Source organism: Pyrus communis, chromosome 4 (genome assembly GCF_041283825.1).
Source record: "Pyrus communis isolate YQ-2024b chromosome 4, ASM4128382v1, whole genome shotgun sequence".
Lineage (NCBI taxonomy): Eukaryota > Viridiplantae > Streptophyta > Magnoliopsida > Rosales > Rosaceae > Pyrus > Pyrus communis.
Genome location: NC_142568.1, coordinates 233,984 through 252,758, shown reverse-complemented (window position 1 = coordinate 252,758; position 18,775 = coordinate 233,984). Strand labels below are relative to the sequence as shown.

Below are 18,775 nucleotides of genomic sequence, written 5' to 3'. Positions count from 1 at the left end.
TAATAATAAACTTTAAGAAAATACACTTGAAAGCATAAAAGGAAAATGAAATAAAGCAAGATCAAGCCATGTTTACCTTTTGGCATGCTCCATGGAACTCGAATTTAATCCACTTTGCCTATATTCCGTTATTCCGCCTAATGTGTTGACGTTGAAGGGTAATTTAGTAATTTCATCCTAAATGGAATTTTACGGTACCATTTTGTTAGGTCAACGTGGAGACAAGTTAGGACCTAAAGAAAGTTGAGGTTTCGCCTTAATATCAATTGGCAATGTAAGGAGTAGCCCAACTATTTATACGTACATGCAAAGTCCCTTATTTTCCCAATATGAGATTTACTCTTAACCACCTGCAATGTCCTTCCTTTTCCCAATGTCCCACTACCTTTTTGAAAGAATTAGAAGGTTTTAGGTTGGGTTACTGTGTTATCGTGTAGGGGTTCTTTTGGGTTAATATCATATGGAGAATTCATGATATAGCAAGATGTGTGATTGAAGCTCAATTTCAACACGACTTGGGTAGTTGAATTGGAGTAGTCTGGAGGACTCTATTTCTGCAATTCCCATTATTACTTAAGTTGTGAGCCATCTTTCAAACAATATGCCATCCTGGGAAATTTTAACAATTGCACTTAACCAAAATTTTAACCACTGCATGTCATCACAAACTTGGATTGGCTGAAGAAATTAAGTCATCGGATTTCACTATTTAATTTTTGTATTGATTTTTTTTTATTTTGTTAATTTTAGGGTTTTAGTTTATTTAGTAAGTTTGATTTTCTGTAATTAGTCAAGAATATTAGGTTGTAGTATGTTCTAAAAGCCAATCATATGATGTAATATTCTAGGAATACTCATTATATTAAACTTTTAACCATTATTTCGATTATGAGACCAAACAATAATAGAATCCAAAATATGTAATCAACCTAACAGATACGGGGAATGTCTAAACCCATGACGCAATGAGCTGAAAAGAATAATTATAAGCACCAGAGCAATCCACCACTTATAAAAGTATAAAAACTAATTAATTTTCACAAAGAATAGTAATAATAATAAAAACAAAAATTGAAATGAAATTTTCAATAGTAAAAATCCACCAACGTTTAGTACATGAAACGAGTTCCAAAGCCGATGACGAGCTTATAAGGGATGATATATGTTGGAAAAGTCATGGAAAACTGCTATATATATTTTATTATATATATTATTAAATAATACACAATAAAATTTCTACAAATGCAAGAAGAACAAGGAATAGAAGAACCTTAAGAGATCGAGGCTAGAATTTGATTCTATAACCTTAAGACAAGATTGCCCCTCAGTGGTGCCTCAAGGTTTGCGTTGGCAAATGTCTCCCAGAATACAACGATATTTCTCTTCACAGAAGTAGCACTCCAATCCACAAAGAACAGCGAACCAAAAGTGTTTAAAACTCTCTCTTTATTGAACACTAAACTACTCTAATTTCTATATGATTTATGGATGCAAAATTATATCTAAAATGCTTGACTTGGTAGTCTATTTATAGGCATTGACATGCCCCATTTTCAAAGGATGCGTCTGCTCCCAAAGGACAAAGGTTCTGTCTGCACAAAAGATGCGTCTGTTTCCAAGGCAGAAAGTATGCAACCTTTGGAAATCTGCCCCCGAAACAATTTGTCTGCTTTTCCAAAAGAAAAAGATGCAACCTTTGAGCAAAGGTGCATCTGTTTCCAAAAGCTCCAAAAGTTGCATCTATACATAACCTCTTAGGAAAAATTGTAGGTCAAAACTTTTCAAGACTATTTTCATAATAAAATAAAATTAAAAGGAAACATATACAACCCTTGAAAATCTGCCGATCAAACGTTTACTTTAATTTTCATTCACTTGAATATTTAATATTTTAAATATTAATACTATTAATATTTAAATTATTAAATTTCTAACTATATATGTTTTAAGAATTCAAGCAAAAATCATTTTTTGTAGAAAACTTAGCCAAATTCTCTAGCATAGCAAATTTTAACTGTGGATCTGTGCCACAAGTTTTAATTAAAAACTAAGCTGATCAATGTTCCAATTCCAAAAAATTGTCGAAATTCAAAGACAACTTATAATAACAATCGCACAAAACTGAAGTGTATTTGATCCAAGATGAAGGGATTACTGAAAACAGCAAAAGAAAGAACACAGGAAAGTAAAATATCTGTGTTCTTGGAATGCTAACTTTTATGTGTTATATTGATATATTCTACGGCCAAAATATTTGTAAAGAAATTATACTTTTATGCAATATGATATCTGAATGACATGCATATAGTAGCCCACCAAATCTGAATAATGGTCAGCCAACCACAGTGGACCATTTTAAAGAACAGTTAGACGTAACCTGGTCATCAATTAAATTATATTGAAAAATCATATATTGTTCTCTATAATCTCCTCCATGGTCAAGGTTTGACTAGTTATATATATAAGTTGAATTTTTGTTTTTTGAGAAGGTTTCGAAATTATTATAATAATAGAAGAGAAAAGGAGTTTCAAATCTGAAATGTATGAATAAAAATACATCATATTTATGAAGATATTGGACTAAATGCGAATCATTTCACGATTTTTAAAGGATGACACGTATAAATCAAGAAATAATTTGCATTTAGATATATTCACTCAGTGTTAAACAGATATAAATAATTCATATTAGAGAACCTTTAAAAAAAATTTGTGACAACTGATGACAAGTCTAACTTCCATACCAGCAGCTATTAAAGAACCTTAATTACACATGTTATGCACCCTCCTCTCCTGATATCTGCTATGCAGATGTTTGAGCTGCTGTTAAATCAATTTTAACATAAACTCACGTCGTTAACAAAAATAGGAAAGCTATAATGACAAAAATATGAATATGAGAATATACATTAGAAAAAGAAAAGGAATATATTGTTAACAACGTATGAGTAGACGTTGACGTCGTGTTAGACCGTCTCCAATCGAAGGGTCCAGAGGGCCGAAAATAGTCTAAAAATCGTCTACAACAGAGGACTAGTGGGTCCCACAGAACAAAAAAGGCCAACCCACTGGCCAACCCATTTTGTTTGTTTGTTTTTTTTTTTTTTTTTTCGGTTTTTTCCTCCATTTGCCTAGCCCACTTTAGGGTTTAAGGCTTAGGTTTTTTTTTTTTTTTTTTGTCCCAACCCACTTTTTATTTTTTATGCCCCATCCCACATTTTTTTTTGGACGTTTTTTTTTTTTTTTTAATTTCTAATTTTCCTACACCATTTCTCACATAGTTTTCACTATTCCATACTATTTTACTATTTCAATTTTTCACATTCCATACTATAACTCTTTGGCCCTCGGTTTGAGATAATAAGAAATATAGCTCTGCACTGTTCATTAAAATATTAATTTATTGGAGAGCTAAATGGCTAAAACGAGTCATCTAGTCCTCATTCGGTTGGAGACGGTCTTAGAAGATGAACAAGAAAGCCCAATAATCTATACACCTCGAGATTCCAAACTCACAACATTTGACATTATTCAATGAAACTGAGATAAAAATAAAAATTCGAGGTGAGGTAAGAATCTTCTAAAAACCATTATCAATTCTATTTGATCTTTTTTTTTTTCAACAAACGATATTATCTAATACTAAAAGGGAGGGGAGTGAGCTTAGCCTCATAATGTGTTAGTAATAATGTGATTCAAATTCGCCTTTAGGGAGAATCGAACCTAAGACCTTTCACTTACAAGTGAAGAGGAATGCTACTAAACCGTAGTACTACGTGACAATTCTATTTGATCTTTAAATAAAGTTAAAATTAAATATAAGTATTCCATTTTTAGGGGTGATTTCAAATTAGTCGCATGATTTTAAAACAACGTTCTAAATAACTACCTGTATTGGACATTTTGAAAATTAAACATACGTTAAGTCACCATTAAATGTCCAATTGTTAACATGTTAGGTAACTATTTAAAATATATTAAAAGTAGACTAGAATTAATTAGAATCACCCTTAAAAGTCGAATGGTTATTCTTACTTAACCATAAAAATATTTAGTTCGTAAATTATATGAGCTGAAGAGATTATACAAGGTTTGAAAAGATACCCCGTTAGTTTGAATTCTAAATTCAGAGAAGTGGGTGGAAAACTGTGGCCTCCACATGGATGGTCGATGAGTGTGGTGTGCGCAGGTCTTTAAACTATTTGTCAAACCTATAGAGAGGAAGGAGCGGGGAGACTGTGGACTCACTAGGCAACCAATATTCATTTCATTTGTTCGACTCCTTAGACACTACTTGCACGAGTTAAATATCATTCGAAGCGTTCACAGTGCCTTCCGCTTCCCTCGAATATATTATAATCATTCACCTCTAATAATATATTAATTATAAGCCGACCTAATAAAATGACTATTTATTGGCGTGCGCTTTTTTATTTTGTCAGTATAAACATCCAAAATCAAGAGCGTGTAACACACTTGCATGAGAAATTAGGAAACAAATAAATTAAGAGTAATTTGCCAAAATCTCCCCTAAACTTGTAACTCGTTGCTAATTTGTTCCTTAAACTTTGATTTTACCTAATTACTCCCCAAACTTTACTTATGGCTAAATTTCCATGTCTTTAAAGAACACAGAAAATATTGCGATTTTATTTTGAAAATTACGATTTTGCCCACTGAACCATCGATGTAGACTACAAATTTAGGAGGGAATTTATCATATGACTCATAAGGTATAAGGTCGGTACAGTTGTACTCTAAAAGCTGCCAAACATACATGAAACAACAAACCCTAGCATGCATATATATATATATATATATATATATATATATATATATATATATATATATACTGATTCTCTTGCTTGTTTGGTATATAAAAAAAAGTTAGAAATTAGGATAAAACACTTTGACATATTAGATTAGGAAATATATACGCTCCACGGAGACCATTAATTTAATTTATATTTGTATTTTACATGACATGTTTGTTGATGATTGAATTATTATTTAATATTTATCGTGTTTATTTTTATTAGTTCCACATCATATAATTTACCAATATGATCTAAAACCTAGTCCGCCTAACATTACTTATACACTCGTACAGGTGTGCAACTGGGACTGGACTTGTTCTTGTTCCTGTTGGCACATAACAAAATAAATAAATTTATAATAATAATTGGCAGTGCGATTTTCACATTCATCGTCATACGACAATGCCCCTCCTAGCTCACCAGAATATAATTCAACAAGTAAGAGCCAGCTTAATTTGACTTTGATATAGCCACTCACAGACACTCTCTCTCCACCCCATTTACACATTACAGAAAATCTGCCTATATAAACGGCTCACAACACATCCACCTCCATCAAACAAACAAACTCAAAGCACGTTCTTCACTTCTTAAACAACAAAATGGAGCACTTCTATCTGACCCTCCTCTTAGGGTTTGTCTCCTTTATCATTCTTTCTCTCTCCGTACTCTTTTACCGGCACAGAGCGCAGTTCGTCGGCACCAACCTGCCGCCTGGCAAAGTTGGCTACCCGGTGATCGGTGAGACCTACCAGTTCCTGGCCACAGGATGGAAAGGTCACCCAGAGAAGTTCATCTTCGACCGCATGACCAAGTACTCTTCCGAAGTGTTTAAGACCTCCCTCATGGGCGAGAAGGCCGCCATCTTCTGCGGCGCAGCCTGCAACAAGTTCTTGTTCTCCAACGAGAACAAGCTCGTCACTGCATGGTGGCCCAGCTCCGTCAACAAAGTCTTCCCTTCTTCTATGGAGACTTCCGCCAAGGAGGAGGCCAAGAAGATGAGAAAGATGCTTCCCAACTTCATGAAGCCCGAAGCTCTCCAGCGATACATCGGCATCATGGACACCGTCGCCCAACGCCACTTCGCCGACGGCTGGGAAAACAAGAAGGAAGTTGTAGTTTTCCCCCTCGCCAAGAAGTAAGTCTTCGTCTAGTATTTTATTATTAGAAAGTGATTTATGTTAACAATCTAATAACATAACAATCACATAATGTATCACTATGTAATATTAATATCTGATCATGGATGTTATGCATGTTTGAACAAACAGCTACACCTTTTGGCTTGCTGCACGGTTGTTTGTGAGCCTGGACGACTCGGTTGAAATCGCCAAGCTAGGCGACCCGTTCGCAGTTTTGGCCGCTGGACTCCTATCGATGCCTCTGGATTTCCCGGGAACTCCGTTTTACAAAGCGATCAAGGCATCCAACTTCATCAGGGAGGAGCTGACGAAGATCATCAAGCAGAGGAAGATAGACTTGGCGGAGGGCAAGGCGTCGCCGACGCAAGACATATTGTCACACATGTTGTTGTTGTGCGACGAGCACGGAAGTCACATGAAGGAACACGATATCGCCGATAAGATTTTGGGGCTGCTGATTGGCGGCCATGACACAGCCAGCGCTACGTGCACTTTTATTGTCAAGTATCTTGCCGAACTTCCTCATATTTATGACGAAGTCTACAAGGGTAATTATCAAAATAGATGGTCATTTATCCTTTAAATTTATTAAAAGTGAAAATTTAATAGGCGTAATTTTAGCGTTTTAATCCCAATTTTAAGATCAAACTCAATTATGAATACATTTTTTTAATGTGAAAAAAATAGAGGCGCTCTCTCTCTCTCTCTCTCTCTCTCTCTCTATATATATATATATATTTTGAACTTTGGTTGAGTCGGCACGGCAGGTAGGCAGGCAGAGGCTAAGACACATAGTAGTAAAAAAAGATCAGCCAGGCTGGCCTTGCTGATTCTTCTCCTGCAATTACATATTTAACATATTTTTATTTTAATAACTTAATATTAGATTATTTATTTATCTGGCACTGATTGATTACTTACGATAATATTAATTAATATAATGAACAGAGCAAATGGAGGTCCTAAGCGCAAAAGCCCCAGGGGAGTTGTTGAATTGGGATGACCTACAGAAGATGAAATACTCATGGAACGTAGCTCAGGAAGTTCTCAGATTGGCTCCACCTCTTCAAGGAGCTTTCAGGGAAGCCTTGTCTGACTTTGTCTTCAATGGTTTCAGCATTCCAAAGGGCTGGAAGGTACATATACACACAACACACAGATATAGCATCTAATAACCTCTCTTTTTTTTTTTTTCTTTTTTTTTTTTTTCTTTTTTCTAATTCAACAACTTTCGTTTGTGAGATTTGAGCTGGAATTTAGTATTTAATTTTGTGTGGTATATTGCAGTTATATTGGAGCGCAAACTCAACACACAAGAACGCAGCTTACTTCCCGGAACCATTCAAATTCGACCCTTCAAGATTCGAAGGAAAAGGTCCAGCACCATACACGTTTGTGCCCTTTGGAGGAGGTCCTAGGATGTGCCCCGGCAAAGAGTACGCCCGATTGGAGATCCTAGTGTTCATGCACAACTTGGTGAAGAGGTTCAAATGGGAGAAAGTCATTCCCAACGAGCAGATGGTAGTTGACCCAATGCCCGTGCCCGCCAAGGGACTCCCTGTCCGCCTTTTTCCTCACCCTAAGACCGCCGCAGCTTAATTATCTAGCTAAGCTTATACTTGAAAGTAAAAAACCATCAAACAAGGCTTTGTATTTTTTTTTTCTTGGTTATTGTATTCGTTCTTCGAGCTCTCTGTACGTCCTTTTTTTTTTTTTTTTCAATGCAATCACTTCTTCTGTAACAAAATCTTGTACCGTTGTACGTGGCCACTTGATGATCATGTTTCAAGATATGAAAATGTATAATGGAAATCTCAATCAAATAATATATTGTTAGCGCAGCTTTCTAAATTCCTAATGCCTCTTCCTCGATATTTCACTGTACGCTTGGATATTATATATGGTCACTTCGTCCCCTCAGTACATATTATACCATGAGATATTTTTTTTTATATATATGAAACACAAGTAGATACATCATGTGTTATAATCAAGGTTCCTAAAAATGCTAGGTGTTATTAGGACGGCGGCCTAGAGCCTAGCGCCTAGGCGGCCTAGAGCCTAGCGCCTAGGCGGCCTAGAGCCTAGCGCCTAGGCGGCCTAGAGCCTAGCGCCTAGGCGGCCTAGAGCCTAGCGCCTAGGCAGCTAGGTGGGGGTCTAGGCGGGCGCTAGGCATATTTAGATAAATTTTTTGTATATCTTATAAATAAATGCATATTGACACTTACAAAAAAATTATATTTGTATCAAATCCATAGATAAGATAATAAAAAAATGATAAAATGCAAAAAGAGTATCCAACAAGTCCAAAATTTTAAACACATTAAGCGTATGTGTCATATAACACTAGTGAGAAGTATTATAGGATGACACATGTACAACAAGTTCACAATTCAAACCACATATAAATTAATCAAATTTACGACATAATATATATATATATATATATAAATAAACATTGATACTATGTTATTAAAAATAGAAAAAGAATATATATAGGTATATATGTTAAATATGAGGATACATGTAAAGCTCAAAAATTGTATCATTTTGTAAGCCCATATTGTTGGGCCTCTCAATAAAATAAAACGTTGGCCCTGCATTTTTTTTTAATTAATCCTTCACAAACTAAAGCAAAAAGTTGTAAATTGCTTAAAACCCTAACTTGCAGCTTTCTGCAATTACACGCATCTTCTACAACTTGTCGCCACACCCATTTATGCAAACCTTCTACAACCTGTCACCATCACCCATCCCCGCAATTGCACAAATCTCATCTACCTCTCTCTCTCTCTCTCACCATATTTGACTTCTCTTCTAGCAAACAGAGAGGCAAACAATGAGACTTGGGGAGACAAGAAGGTTGTGAATCTCGCAATAGAAGTTTCTTTTCCAGGCCTCCCAGACCGCCTAGCGTCCACCGAGCCCGCCAAAGCGGTCGCCTAGACCGCGTTTTAGAAATGGTTATAATTTAAATAAAAAGAATTTTTATTTGTTAGAACTAAATTTGTGCATATCCTCAGACCAAGGTAGTATTGATCAGAATCAAGATGATCTCCAGAAAGGGATGAATGGGGTTTGATTGAGGAGTGTGATTAAATCCATGATCAGGATTCAGGCTGCCTACATATCTCTGAATTTGGAAAATCAAGTCACATGAGTAGTTCTAGAGAATGAGTGGTGTGATAACATCATGAACCATCCATGTCTACTCATAGACGGTGTATAGAGAATATATGTGTTGATTAGATGATCTAAGAGAAGTAATCGGAGATCCCATAGATATTTGTCCCGAGATAAATACCCATGCTAGAGTTAGTAGTCCACATTTAATTGGAAACTATCTAGAAGGGAATCTAGAATAAGATATTCAATTATCATAGGATTATGATTATGTTGTCTAATCTCCAAGAGATCTTAATATGACATGAATTAGAGTCTCCTTATTCGGTAGACAAGTAATATTTTTTAATCCTAGCCTGTCGGACTATGGTTGTCTGATCATGCATTTCGGCTAGTCAGTCTGTCGGAATAGCTTATTCAAATTCTAACGGGAAAACCTGACTGGTTCAATCGCCTAAGTACTATTGGCTATAGACATTTCGGTCATTCTCGCAGCTCAAAGTGCCACGTATCAAAAGTCCAAAATCTATAATCACATACATGTGATGAATCAACTTATGTTTCGAATCAATTATAAAACTTCTCATTATATGAAAATGTGCACGACTAATCAATCCTAAAATTAAACATAACATTTCAATGAATTAAATATGATAAACAATTCAACAAACGAATACGTCAATTTATAAAGTGCTAAATAACCTTTTTGGGGGTAATCAAAAGATATGCCAAATCGTCAACATATTTATTATATACACATGGTGGTAGGTGTACTCGCTTAACTTGAGCGTAACCAGGTCAAAGTCGGTGTGCTGCGGAATACAATAATCAATCCATAATATTTAGGTAGAAGGACATGCAATTCCGACTGATAAAATGTCACTTTATCGTCAAATACCGACTAATGATGAAAAAGATTTTCAGCACGCTAGGCTAAGTAAGTGACGCATTAAATATAGAAAAGTAAAAGCAGGCGAGCCTAAGGATTGTTGTGTTCACAAGGGCCTAAATAAAGAGGTGGGAACCCTTCTTCAGGGGAACGAGAGTAAATTCATGTTTTAGCGGAGTTCTTTTTGTAACATTTGAAATCAATATATTTTGAGCAATATATTGGAGATAGTCTAGCATTGATGAGTGAACCGCTTAAATTCTAAGTCTATTTTATTATAGTTTCAATTCCAAGCACATAAATGGCTAATTGTTTTAGTTTGTTAACCTGCAAGTTTTAAGCGTTTATACTCATTTCCTTTCATATTCATTCATGACTTTCTGATCTAATTTTTTTTTCCTTAGAAATAATCGGTGTGGTAAATTTAACTAAAGGTACCTTTGCAAATCCAATACAATTTCTATTCTGAGAGCATTTCCAAGAGATGATTTAAAACAACCAAAACTCTATTTTAAAGAGCCAGAACTCAAAAAATTCATCTCCAAGAGATGCAGTAAGAGAAGTCTCTATTATAGCAAAATGAACCGTCATTTTAAATTTAGAGAGCAACTATTCACTTGCTAAATATTAAACAAATAATTAAACTCAACCTTGGAACCTTGAGCACAGAGAAAAAGAAGAGAGAGAAGGTTATTTTAAAAAATAAGTGGCTTGGATTTGAATTGTTAATTATAAAATATTCAAAATTTGTTAATATAGTGAGTTATTGAAGATGAAAAACTAAACTAAGTAACTAAAATAATTTTTTGATACTGTTTACTTGTTGCTTTAGCAAAAATTTAGAGTTTCTCTTGGAGATACTCTAATAGCATTTGTTCCTTCTTTCAGTCTAAACAAGTTTTGCATGGACTTCAAAACTAGCCTGAGCATTCACTTAATAAGTGATTAGAACATCTCTGGGAGACTCCTTAAATCTCTTGAAATGCTAGTTTAAAGGGCCAAACTCATAAAAGTCATCTCCAAGAGACTCTTTAACTTAACTTTATGGACACTATAACTAAACAAAATGAATAGTAACTTCTTAAATTAAATTTTAAGAATTGGAGAAAGAAACTAACAAAAGCTGAATATTAAAAAACTATTAAAACTCTCACTCTATCCCTTAAGAGCAACTCCAGCGTTGGAGCCCTCTTCCCAGGCTATTCACTATTCAATCCACCTAATGAACAGTAATTGCCCTTAATGAACAGTAATCGTCCCTTGCATCTCTACCGTTACACTTCAATAGCCCTGGCAATAGGCAATAAAATATTAGTATTTTTTTATTTATAAAATAATACAAAATAATTTTAATTGTAATTTCGGATAAGATTTTTAATCGTTCTCGTTGCATCACGTGTCATTATCCGAAGTATTATTAAATAATACAAAATAATTTTATTTGTAATTTCGGATAAGATTTTTAATCGTTCTCGTTGCGCCACTTGTCATAAAATCCAAAAAGACAATTATTGGGGATGGATTTCCGATAAAATTTTTAATCGTACTCATTGGCTTGCTCTCGCTTCTCTTGCACGCCTCCTTTGCACCATGTCCGCTTTCTCTGACTTCCAAAAAAATTTAGAATTTGGAGACTTCCCTTCTAAAGGCGTGTTCATAATCTCACGATCTCGTTGAGCCCGTCTTTCTTCTCTAACATGTTCCCTTTCTTGCCTCAGTAGCTCTCTTTCTCTCTCATTAGCCTGAAATTCTCTCTCAATAGCTGCAGCTTTTGCGTCTTCTCTAGCCTTATCAGCCTCATATTTCGCCAGTTCCCTCGCCAAAGTCAATTCACCTTGGCGAGTAAGTTCTTCCATGAACTTTGCATAATCATTCTTGGAAGTACTCCCTTTTCTCTTTGAAGCCTTCTTACCTTGAGGCCTAATTGGATAACGGGTCGAACCCGACGCTTGTTCAGGGAGGGGCGTTTCGGGCACTTCTTCTGCATCATCTTCATGAACATGCGAGACATGATCGGGTGTAGAGGGGTGCTGTTCATGAAAACTTCTGGACCGATAGGCACAACTCTAAATTTAGGACAATCTTTGACAATATTCCAACATTCCCACCAGTTGAATGATTTATTTTTGCTTTTGGTTTTGGCAGCGTACCAAGCTTGTGCTTGAAGTTCCTACACAATGCGGGAGAAGAAATAATTATAATGAAAATAAGTAACAAATAAATAATACAAACAAATAATTATAATGTAAGTAGGTAAACAAATAATTATAATGTAAATTTGGGTATAGTACAAACAAATAAATAATATATTGTTACCTGATCCGAGTAATTTTCTCCACTTCGAATATTACTACTAGCTTGTGCCAAGGCGTCTCTCCACGTACTAAACGATTGGCTAAGTAATTTCCAACGACTGGACATCGATTCTTTGGTTCTTTTCCCACTAATTCGTACCTGCATCAGTAGTCATTTTGTTGAAAAAAAATGGATTGAAACTTTGAGAGAAAGAAAGGAATGTGATTGAAAGTAGTTGAGAAAATATGAAATTATGGTGTAAGGTAGATGATAATGAGAAATTATTTATAGAAAAGTAAAAACAATTTTTTTTAAAAAAAAAATTTCAGATTTTTTTTTGAATTTTTTACAATTTTTTTTAATTTTTATTCAACTAATTAATCTCTGCCATTGGATATAAAAAAATTTGAATTCCAACACTCCAAATTGTGCCACATGTCATAACGATAACTTTTCTTAATTTTAAAACCATTTTTTCTTTTAATTTTTTATTTATAAAGCATATTAATATCCACTGTTGATCTCAGATCGAACGGTGGATATTAAATAAGACTTTTTTTATTTTTTTTACCGTTGAGATTGAACGGTCCAAGATAAAGATCTATTGAGATTGAACGGACCATAGGAAGCCACGTGGCTTCCCAACGGTGACTGAAAAGTCATTGTTTTTTTTCTGATTTTGTGTCAGCGACGCGCCCCCATGCGTGAGTGTGGTGTATGCGTGTAACATCCCGTCCCAAATTTCATTTTAACGTACGTGTGAATTTACGACTTTACCCCCTAATTCGTTTTTATCACATTAGTTTTGTGTAGTGTGGTGTTGTAGGACCACACACACTCACACATCACCCTCACTCTCCCGGGATTCCCTCCCTCATTCCCTCACTCTGTCTTTCTCTTTCTCTCTCTCTCTCCCCCGAGTTCCTCTCTTCTTCTTCTTCCTTCTGCAAGCCTACGGGCTACACACAAAACCTACTCAAACCTGCACCAATTAAGAAACCAAGACCACCCTCGTGCTCGTGAGGCTGAGAGAAGTCCAGTGGTACCATTTTCAGGTAGGAACTCCGACGATTTCACGAGCTCAGTTTTGGTTACTGTTCATGCAAATTAAATTTACTTAGTTTTTGGTTATTTGAAGCTTGTAGACGTGTTAGTGAGGTCCCAAGGAGCTTGGGAGTGTATCGTTGGACAAATTTGGACGTCGGGATCGTCCTGTACGAAGTTGGCCGATTCTTGAAGTTGAAGACAGGTATGATCTAGTAGTTTTTAGGCCTTAAAAGTAGTCCAACGTGATTCTACTAGTCCTAAGCTTCATTTTGGTATAAAGAACGTGAAATTTGGTTGAAAAACGAAGGAGAAAACAAAGTTTGAAAAATTCCCAGTTTTCCGGCGCCGGAGGTTCGCCGGAGAAGAAAGGGGAATATTCCGTTAAGTCTAACGGAATATTCCTAACGGCAGTGACGGAATCCGGTTAGATTTGACGGAATATTCCGTCAGTTAACGGAATATTCCTGACGGCGTCTGTTGACACCGTCAGTGTGCCTGGCACGTGGCCGCGCGTGGGGTGCGCGTAGGTCCGTGCCTTGGCCGGCGCGTGCGTGGTCCAAAAATTTTTCTAAAAATATGGGCGTGATCCTGAGGTTGTGTAGGTCACGTTGGTATATTCAATTGTCCAATTTGAGCAATGTATGAGAAGTTATTACGAGAAGTTGCTTAGGTGCTTTTAAATTAACGTTTTCGTAACTTTGTCGCGTATAGGTGATTCGTTTTCCGAAGACGAGCGTTCACACTCGAGGCAGGGGGGCTACGACCCTTCCAATTACCAGTGAGTGGGCTTTTGTTTTCCGTATATACCTATATACAATTATATTCCCAGAAATTAAATAGAAAATGTTATTTGTTTTATGCCATGCATCATATGAATGACGTTTACGCATTATCACATGCATTGGTAGTGGCATACATATATATATATGTGTATTTGGTGCTGTGGACGCACAGGTAAGTGCCAGGTAAGCGGTATTCACGTGGTTATGCATTCCTGTTTATTATGCAATCGTAGTTTGAAATGCTTAGAGAGCTCATAATCTGCACCCCCGGTGTTAGTGCTCCCGCCCAGGGCCAGGGCATAGTCCTTCACGTGATGTTCACCCGCACCACACGCTCGCCTTGGATCCAAGTTAGGTGCAAGCCTTGTCGTGCAGACCACATTAGGTGGTTCCGACTCGTAGGTGACCCGCGATTATTCGCATAGTCTTCACGTGATCGTAGCACTAGAGCGTATGTATTACACCCAGTCTTGTCGTACAGACCACGTTAGGTGGCTCCGACTTGTGTGCAGATTCAGATGTTGAGTTGAGATTGGAGCTCTATAGGCAGCGGTACATGTCACGTTAGGTGACTCCCGGCTGCCAAATTTTATGTTATTGATGTGAATTACGCTTGAGCATTTACATTTGATTATGAGATTCTGTTGTGGCATATTCTCAAGCATGAATGGCATATTGTGGAGCATGATTGGCATACCTATACATACGTATATATGTTCATTTTCTGGGAAGTATACAGGTTTTACGGCGAGGGGTTAGAATGTATTTTGCTAAAGAGTTTTCAAAGAACTTTGTTTTTGCCCACTCACGCTTTTGTTTTTGCGCCCCTCCAGGTTCTAGTGGTCTAGCGAGTTCGGTGGTTTATCCCAGAGGGCGTCCCGGCATTTCTGACAGACACTCACCATTGTAGGGTCACCTTCGGGTGTACATATGTCGTATCTTTCCTTTTGGACTGTTGTAGACTTGCTCTGAATTGTGTCTCACATACACTAGTACTTTGTATGTTATTAGGTTTTTAATTATTCGTACTTTTAAATTGCCTTCTTAATAGCTTCCGCACGCGCACATGGCTACGTCACCTTCGCGTGACGGCCAGCACGCCCTGATCTCGGTCGGGGTGTGTCAATGCGCTTGACAGAAAAAAATTTAAAATGGCCTGACGCCAGGTCGACATCAGCGCTGACGTCACATCCACTCAGGCTCTCGGGCTGGTAATTCTTCATGGGCCTGGAGCTCGGGCCTCCTCTTTCACGCTGGAGCCGGTCCACAGGGCCTCGGGCCCTTTTCTCTGGCCTGTCCCCCGAGCACCCATCAACGCTAGAGTTGCTCTAAAAGTTGGGTTGAATAATAAATATTCAAAGAGATTGAATGGTTAAAGAAAAAAATACTTAAAGATTGTTAAAATAGGGAGTGTTGTTGGAAATAAATTAAATGGGTTAGCTAAATTACCTAGTTGATACTGTTCACTAGCTAAACTAAATTTTTTTTAAAGTAATCTTAGAGATGCTATTAGAGCTTAACGTACGTGAAACAAAGTTCATTATTTGGGGTATACAATAACTCCTTAACTTAGATTTTGGCTACCCAAATTTAAGTCTTAAATTCTAAGATCTAAGCAATTAACGGATTTATCACTTAGAACTCTTAATGTGACGACCCATCCCTAATTTTTCATGTAATTTTCTCCCTGAGTGTGTAAAATGACATTTATGCCATTTTTGGTAAAAGTGGAACCTGATGTGAATGTAGTTATTCAGCTTTTAAATTATTTTTTCTTGATATTGTAATTAATTAATACTCGTTGTTAAGAATGCGTGAGTGCGAGTTAGACCCGAAACATATTTGTAATGAAGAAATTACGCTTAGTTAAAGTGCGTTAACAACGAGTAGAATTGTACACACGTGTGCTAATTATTCAGTGTTGGAAACATTGTTTTAGATAGGGTGAGTTAGAGTTTTCAGATTCTATGTACATTTTATATTGTACAAAATTTGAACCCTTTTGTCTTTAAAAACCGGTCCCGTGAGCTTTACTCACCCACCAATCAACTTTATCCCTCGTTTCGTACGAACTGGTCATGAAATGATCGAGTTTTGAACCTCCAACTCGGAGCTTCGACTCGGGTGTGGATTCTCCAACGATTTCCATTTTGAGTTACAAGTTTTTGGGAAGCTTAGAAGCCACTACACAACTCCTCGTGGCCACTAACCTAAGTTGGGAGATGAGCCAACGTCGAAACACATAGTTTCAAGGAGTTGAAAATAGGTGCGAGACTTTCAAGCTTTTTCAGTCCAATTCCATCCACTTTTTGGACTTTTAAAAGGTATAGACTTGTTCTACTCTTCATAAGCTTCATTTCCATATAAAGTACGTCAAAAATGGTTGAGAAATGAAGAAGATATGAAGTTTTAAATTTTTTCCAGAATCCAGTGAAAATTCTGAAGGAAAAATTTTGTCCTAGCTAAGAACATTTGAACACATAAGCAAGCTACTAACACTTTAAAGTAGACATGCATTAAAAAACAATTCTAAAACCCATGACTTTCAAAGCCTAGTGAATGGTGAACCAAAAGACTCTTTAACAAATTAAAGAGAAGAAAGAGTTTGAGTTTCATTACCTATGAAGCTCATCCTTGTTTACACAAGGGATTCACCCAAGTGGAGGGCCTTCAAGTCACCTCTTTTACTCCTTGGATGGTTGCTTCTTTGCTTCTCCTTTGCTCCTTGAGGATTTGAGGAGAGGAACTCCAATGTTAGATCCCACATCGCCCAGGGGAGAGAATCCTATATGCCTTATATGTACATGCCCACCTCCTATAGTATGAGGCCTTTTGGGAACTCACTGACTTCGAATTCCATCGGAACTCTGAAGTTAAGCGAGTTCGGGCGAGAGCAATCTTAGGATGGGTGACCTACTGGGAAATTCTCGTGTGAGTTCCCATAAATAAAATCGTGAGGGTATGGTCGGGGCCCAAAGCGGACAATATCGTGTTACGACGGAGTCGAGCCTGGGATGTGGTCGAGCCCGAGTTGGGATGTGACAATTTGGTATCGGAGCCAATCCCTGGGTGGAAGTGTGCCGACGAGGACGTCGGGCCTCTAAGGGGGTGGATTGTTAGATCCCACATCGTCCAAGGGAGATGATCCTCTATGCCTTATATGTACATGCCCACCTCCTATAACATGAGGCATTTTGGGAACTCACTGGCTTCAGATTCCATCGGAACTCCAAAGTTAAGCGAGTTAGGGCAAGAACAATCCTAAGATGGGTGACCCATTGGGAAGTTCTCATGTGAATTCCCAAAAACAAAACTGTGAGGGCATGGTGGAGCTCGGATCGAGATGTGACATCGAAGAACACCAAAAGTTTAGTGTCTCTAAGTCTCCACACCAAGGATGAGGTGTGAAGATGAAATAGATGACTTAGAGGAAAGAAGATTATTAGCTATTTTCCTCTATGTGTGGTCGGCCTCTTTGGAAGACAAAGAGAAAAAGAGTTTTTCTTTTTTACCTCAAAAGAAAAACCCCTAGTGAGAGAATGGCAATAAAGATGTCTTTATACCACCTCACATGTGAGTGGCAAACTTGCAATTAACCTAAGTTTGTTACCGATCACCCTATGGCCGCTTTTGAGTTTGTATTTGGGTTAATTTCCATTTAGTTTTAGTTGTCACACAACTTAAACTCAATGGGCCTTATGGACCAAAACCCTTTTGGGCCCTGAGACCCGAAACGAACCTGAAAGCCCAATACAAACTTTTTGTATAATTAACTAATTAATTGATCTTGGCCATTCTCAATTAACCCATTTAATTGCTTATCCATCTCATTTATATTTCTTCACTTTCATCCTTACTTGGTGTACGATCCATTAGGTTCCAATTAGCAAGGCATTGGGCGATTGTTACTCTTAACAATCGATTGTGAATTGAAACTATATTTCAATTCTCCCTTTGATGAAGATTAGTATTTGCTAATCTTTAGGGCTTCCACAAACCATGAATGACACCTAGCATCATGCCATGGCTACCCAAGCTAAGTATAAGTGGTTGGAGAACCTATCCAGTTACAATTAGAATGCAATACCGTCATTCTCTAATACAATACTCTTAATCAAATTGTTTGAGTGATAGTTTGTTTCATGTCTACTATCCAATGTGATACTTCTTTATATGATTCAATTGAATATGATTTGGAACAAACTTCCTAAGTCATATTCGTATGTTTTGGCCAAAGACTCCCAAATCATATCTCAGAGTATTCTCCCTCCACCATGGAAGGTTAGAGATCCCTTGTTGTGCATTCATATGTCTACATGACTAGATAGCTTGACCCCAACAATGTCATGGACACTCTCGATAGAATGCCTTTGACATGATCAAAGATCAAGGACCTAACCATTAGACATCTATGATGCCTCAGGTCAAAGGACTATTTTGCATATTATAACTTACGAGTTCTTACATGACATGTATGTTCGAACTCTCTTTTGATCATAGTTCAGTGTACTCAATTACCTTTTGAGCACCTATGTGTTTGTCTCAGTGTCTAACACTAAATGACTTGAGATTTGTCATACTCACGCTTGGGTTAACATAACACATACTAACCTTAACGGATTGTCAATGGCCAATTGGTAATCCTATGGTTAGGAGTGTTTTAGGAATGGACATAAGAAA

General features: G+C 37.0%; 1 protein-coding gene across 1 annotated transcript; it reads left to right on the top strand.

The window, feature by feature from the left end:
• Positions 1 to 5,315: 5,315 nt before the first annotated feature.
• On the top strand, positions 5,316 to 7,810 carry LOC137722355 (beta-amyrin 28-monooxygenase). The gene is made up of 4 exons (XM_068461340.2): positions 5,316 to 5,955; positions 6,089 to 6,507; positions 6,908 to 7,095; positions 7,247 to 7,810. Exons 1-4 carry the CDS (start codon positions 5,420 to 5,422, stop codon positions 7,556 to 7,558), a joined length of 1,455 nt encoding a protein of 484 aa, XP_068317441.2. The 5' UTR covers positions 5,316 to 5,419; the 3' UTR covers positions 7,559 to 7,810.
• The last annotated feature ends 10,965 nt before the right edge of the window (positions 7,811 to 18,775 follow it).

Excerpts from the sequence above, each read along its gene's own strand:
- LOC137722355 (XM_068461340.2), top strand. The coding sequence starts at position 5,420 with ATGGAGCACTTCTATCTGACCCTCCTCTTAGGGTTTGTCTCCTTTATC. Across the intron at positions 6,508-6,907 it reads TTATGACGAAGTCTACAAGG|AGCAAATGGAGGTCCTAAGC; the intron begins GTAATTATCAAA and ends TATAATGAACAG. Across the intron at positions 7,096-7,246 it reads GCATTCCAAAGGGCTGGAAG|TTATATTGGAGCGCAAACTC; the intron begins GTACATATACAC and ends GGTATATTGCAG.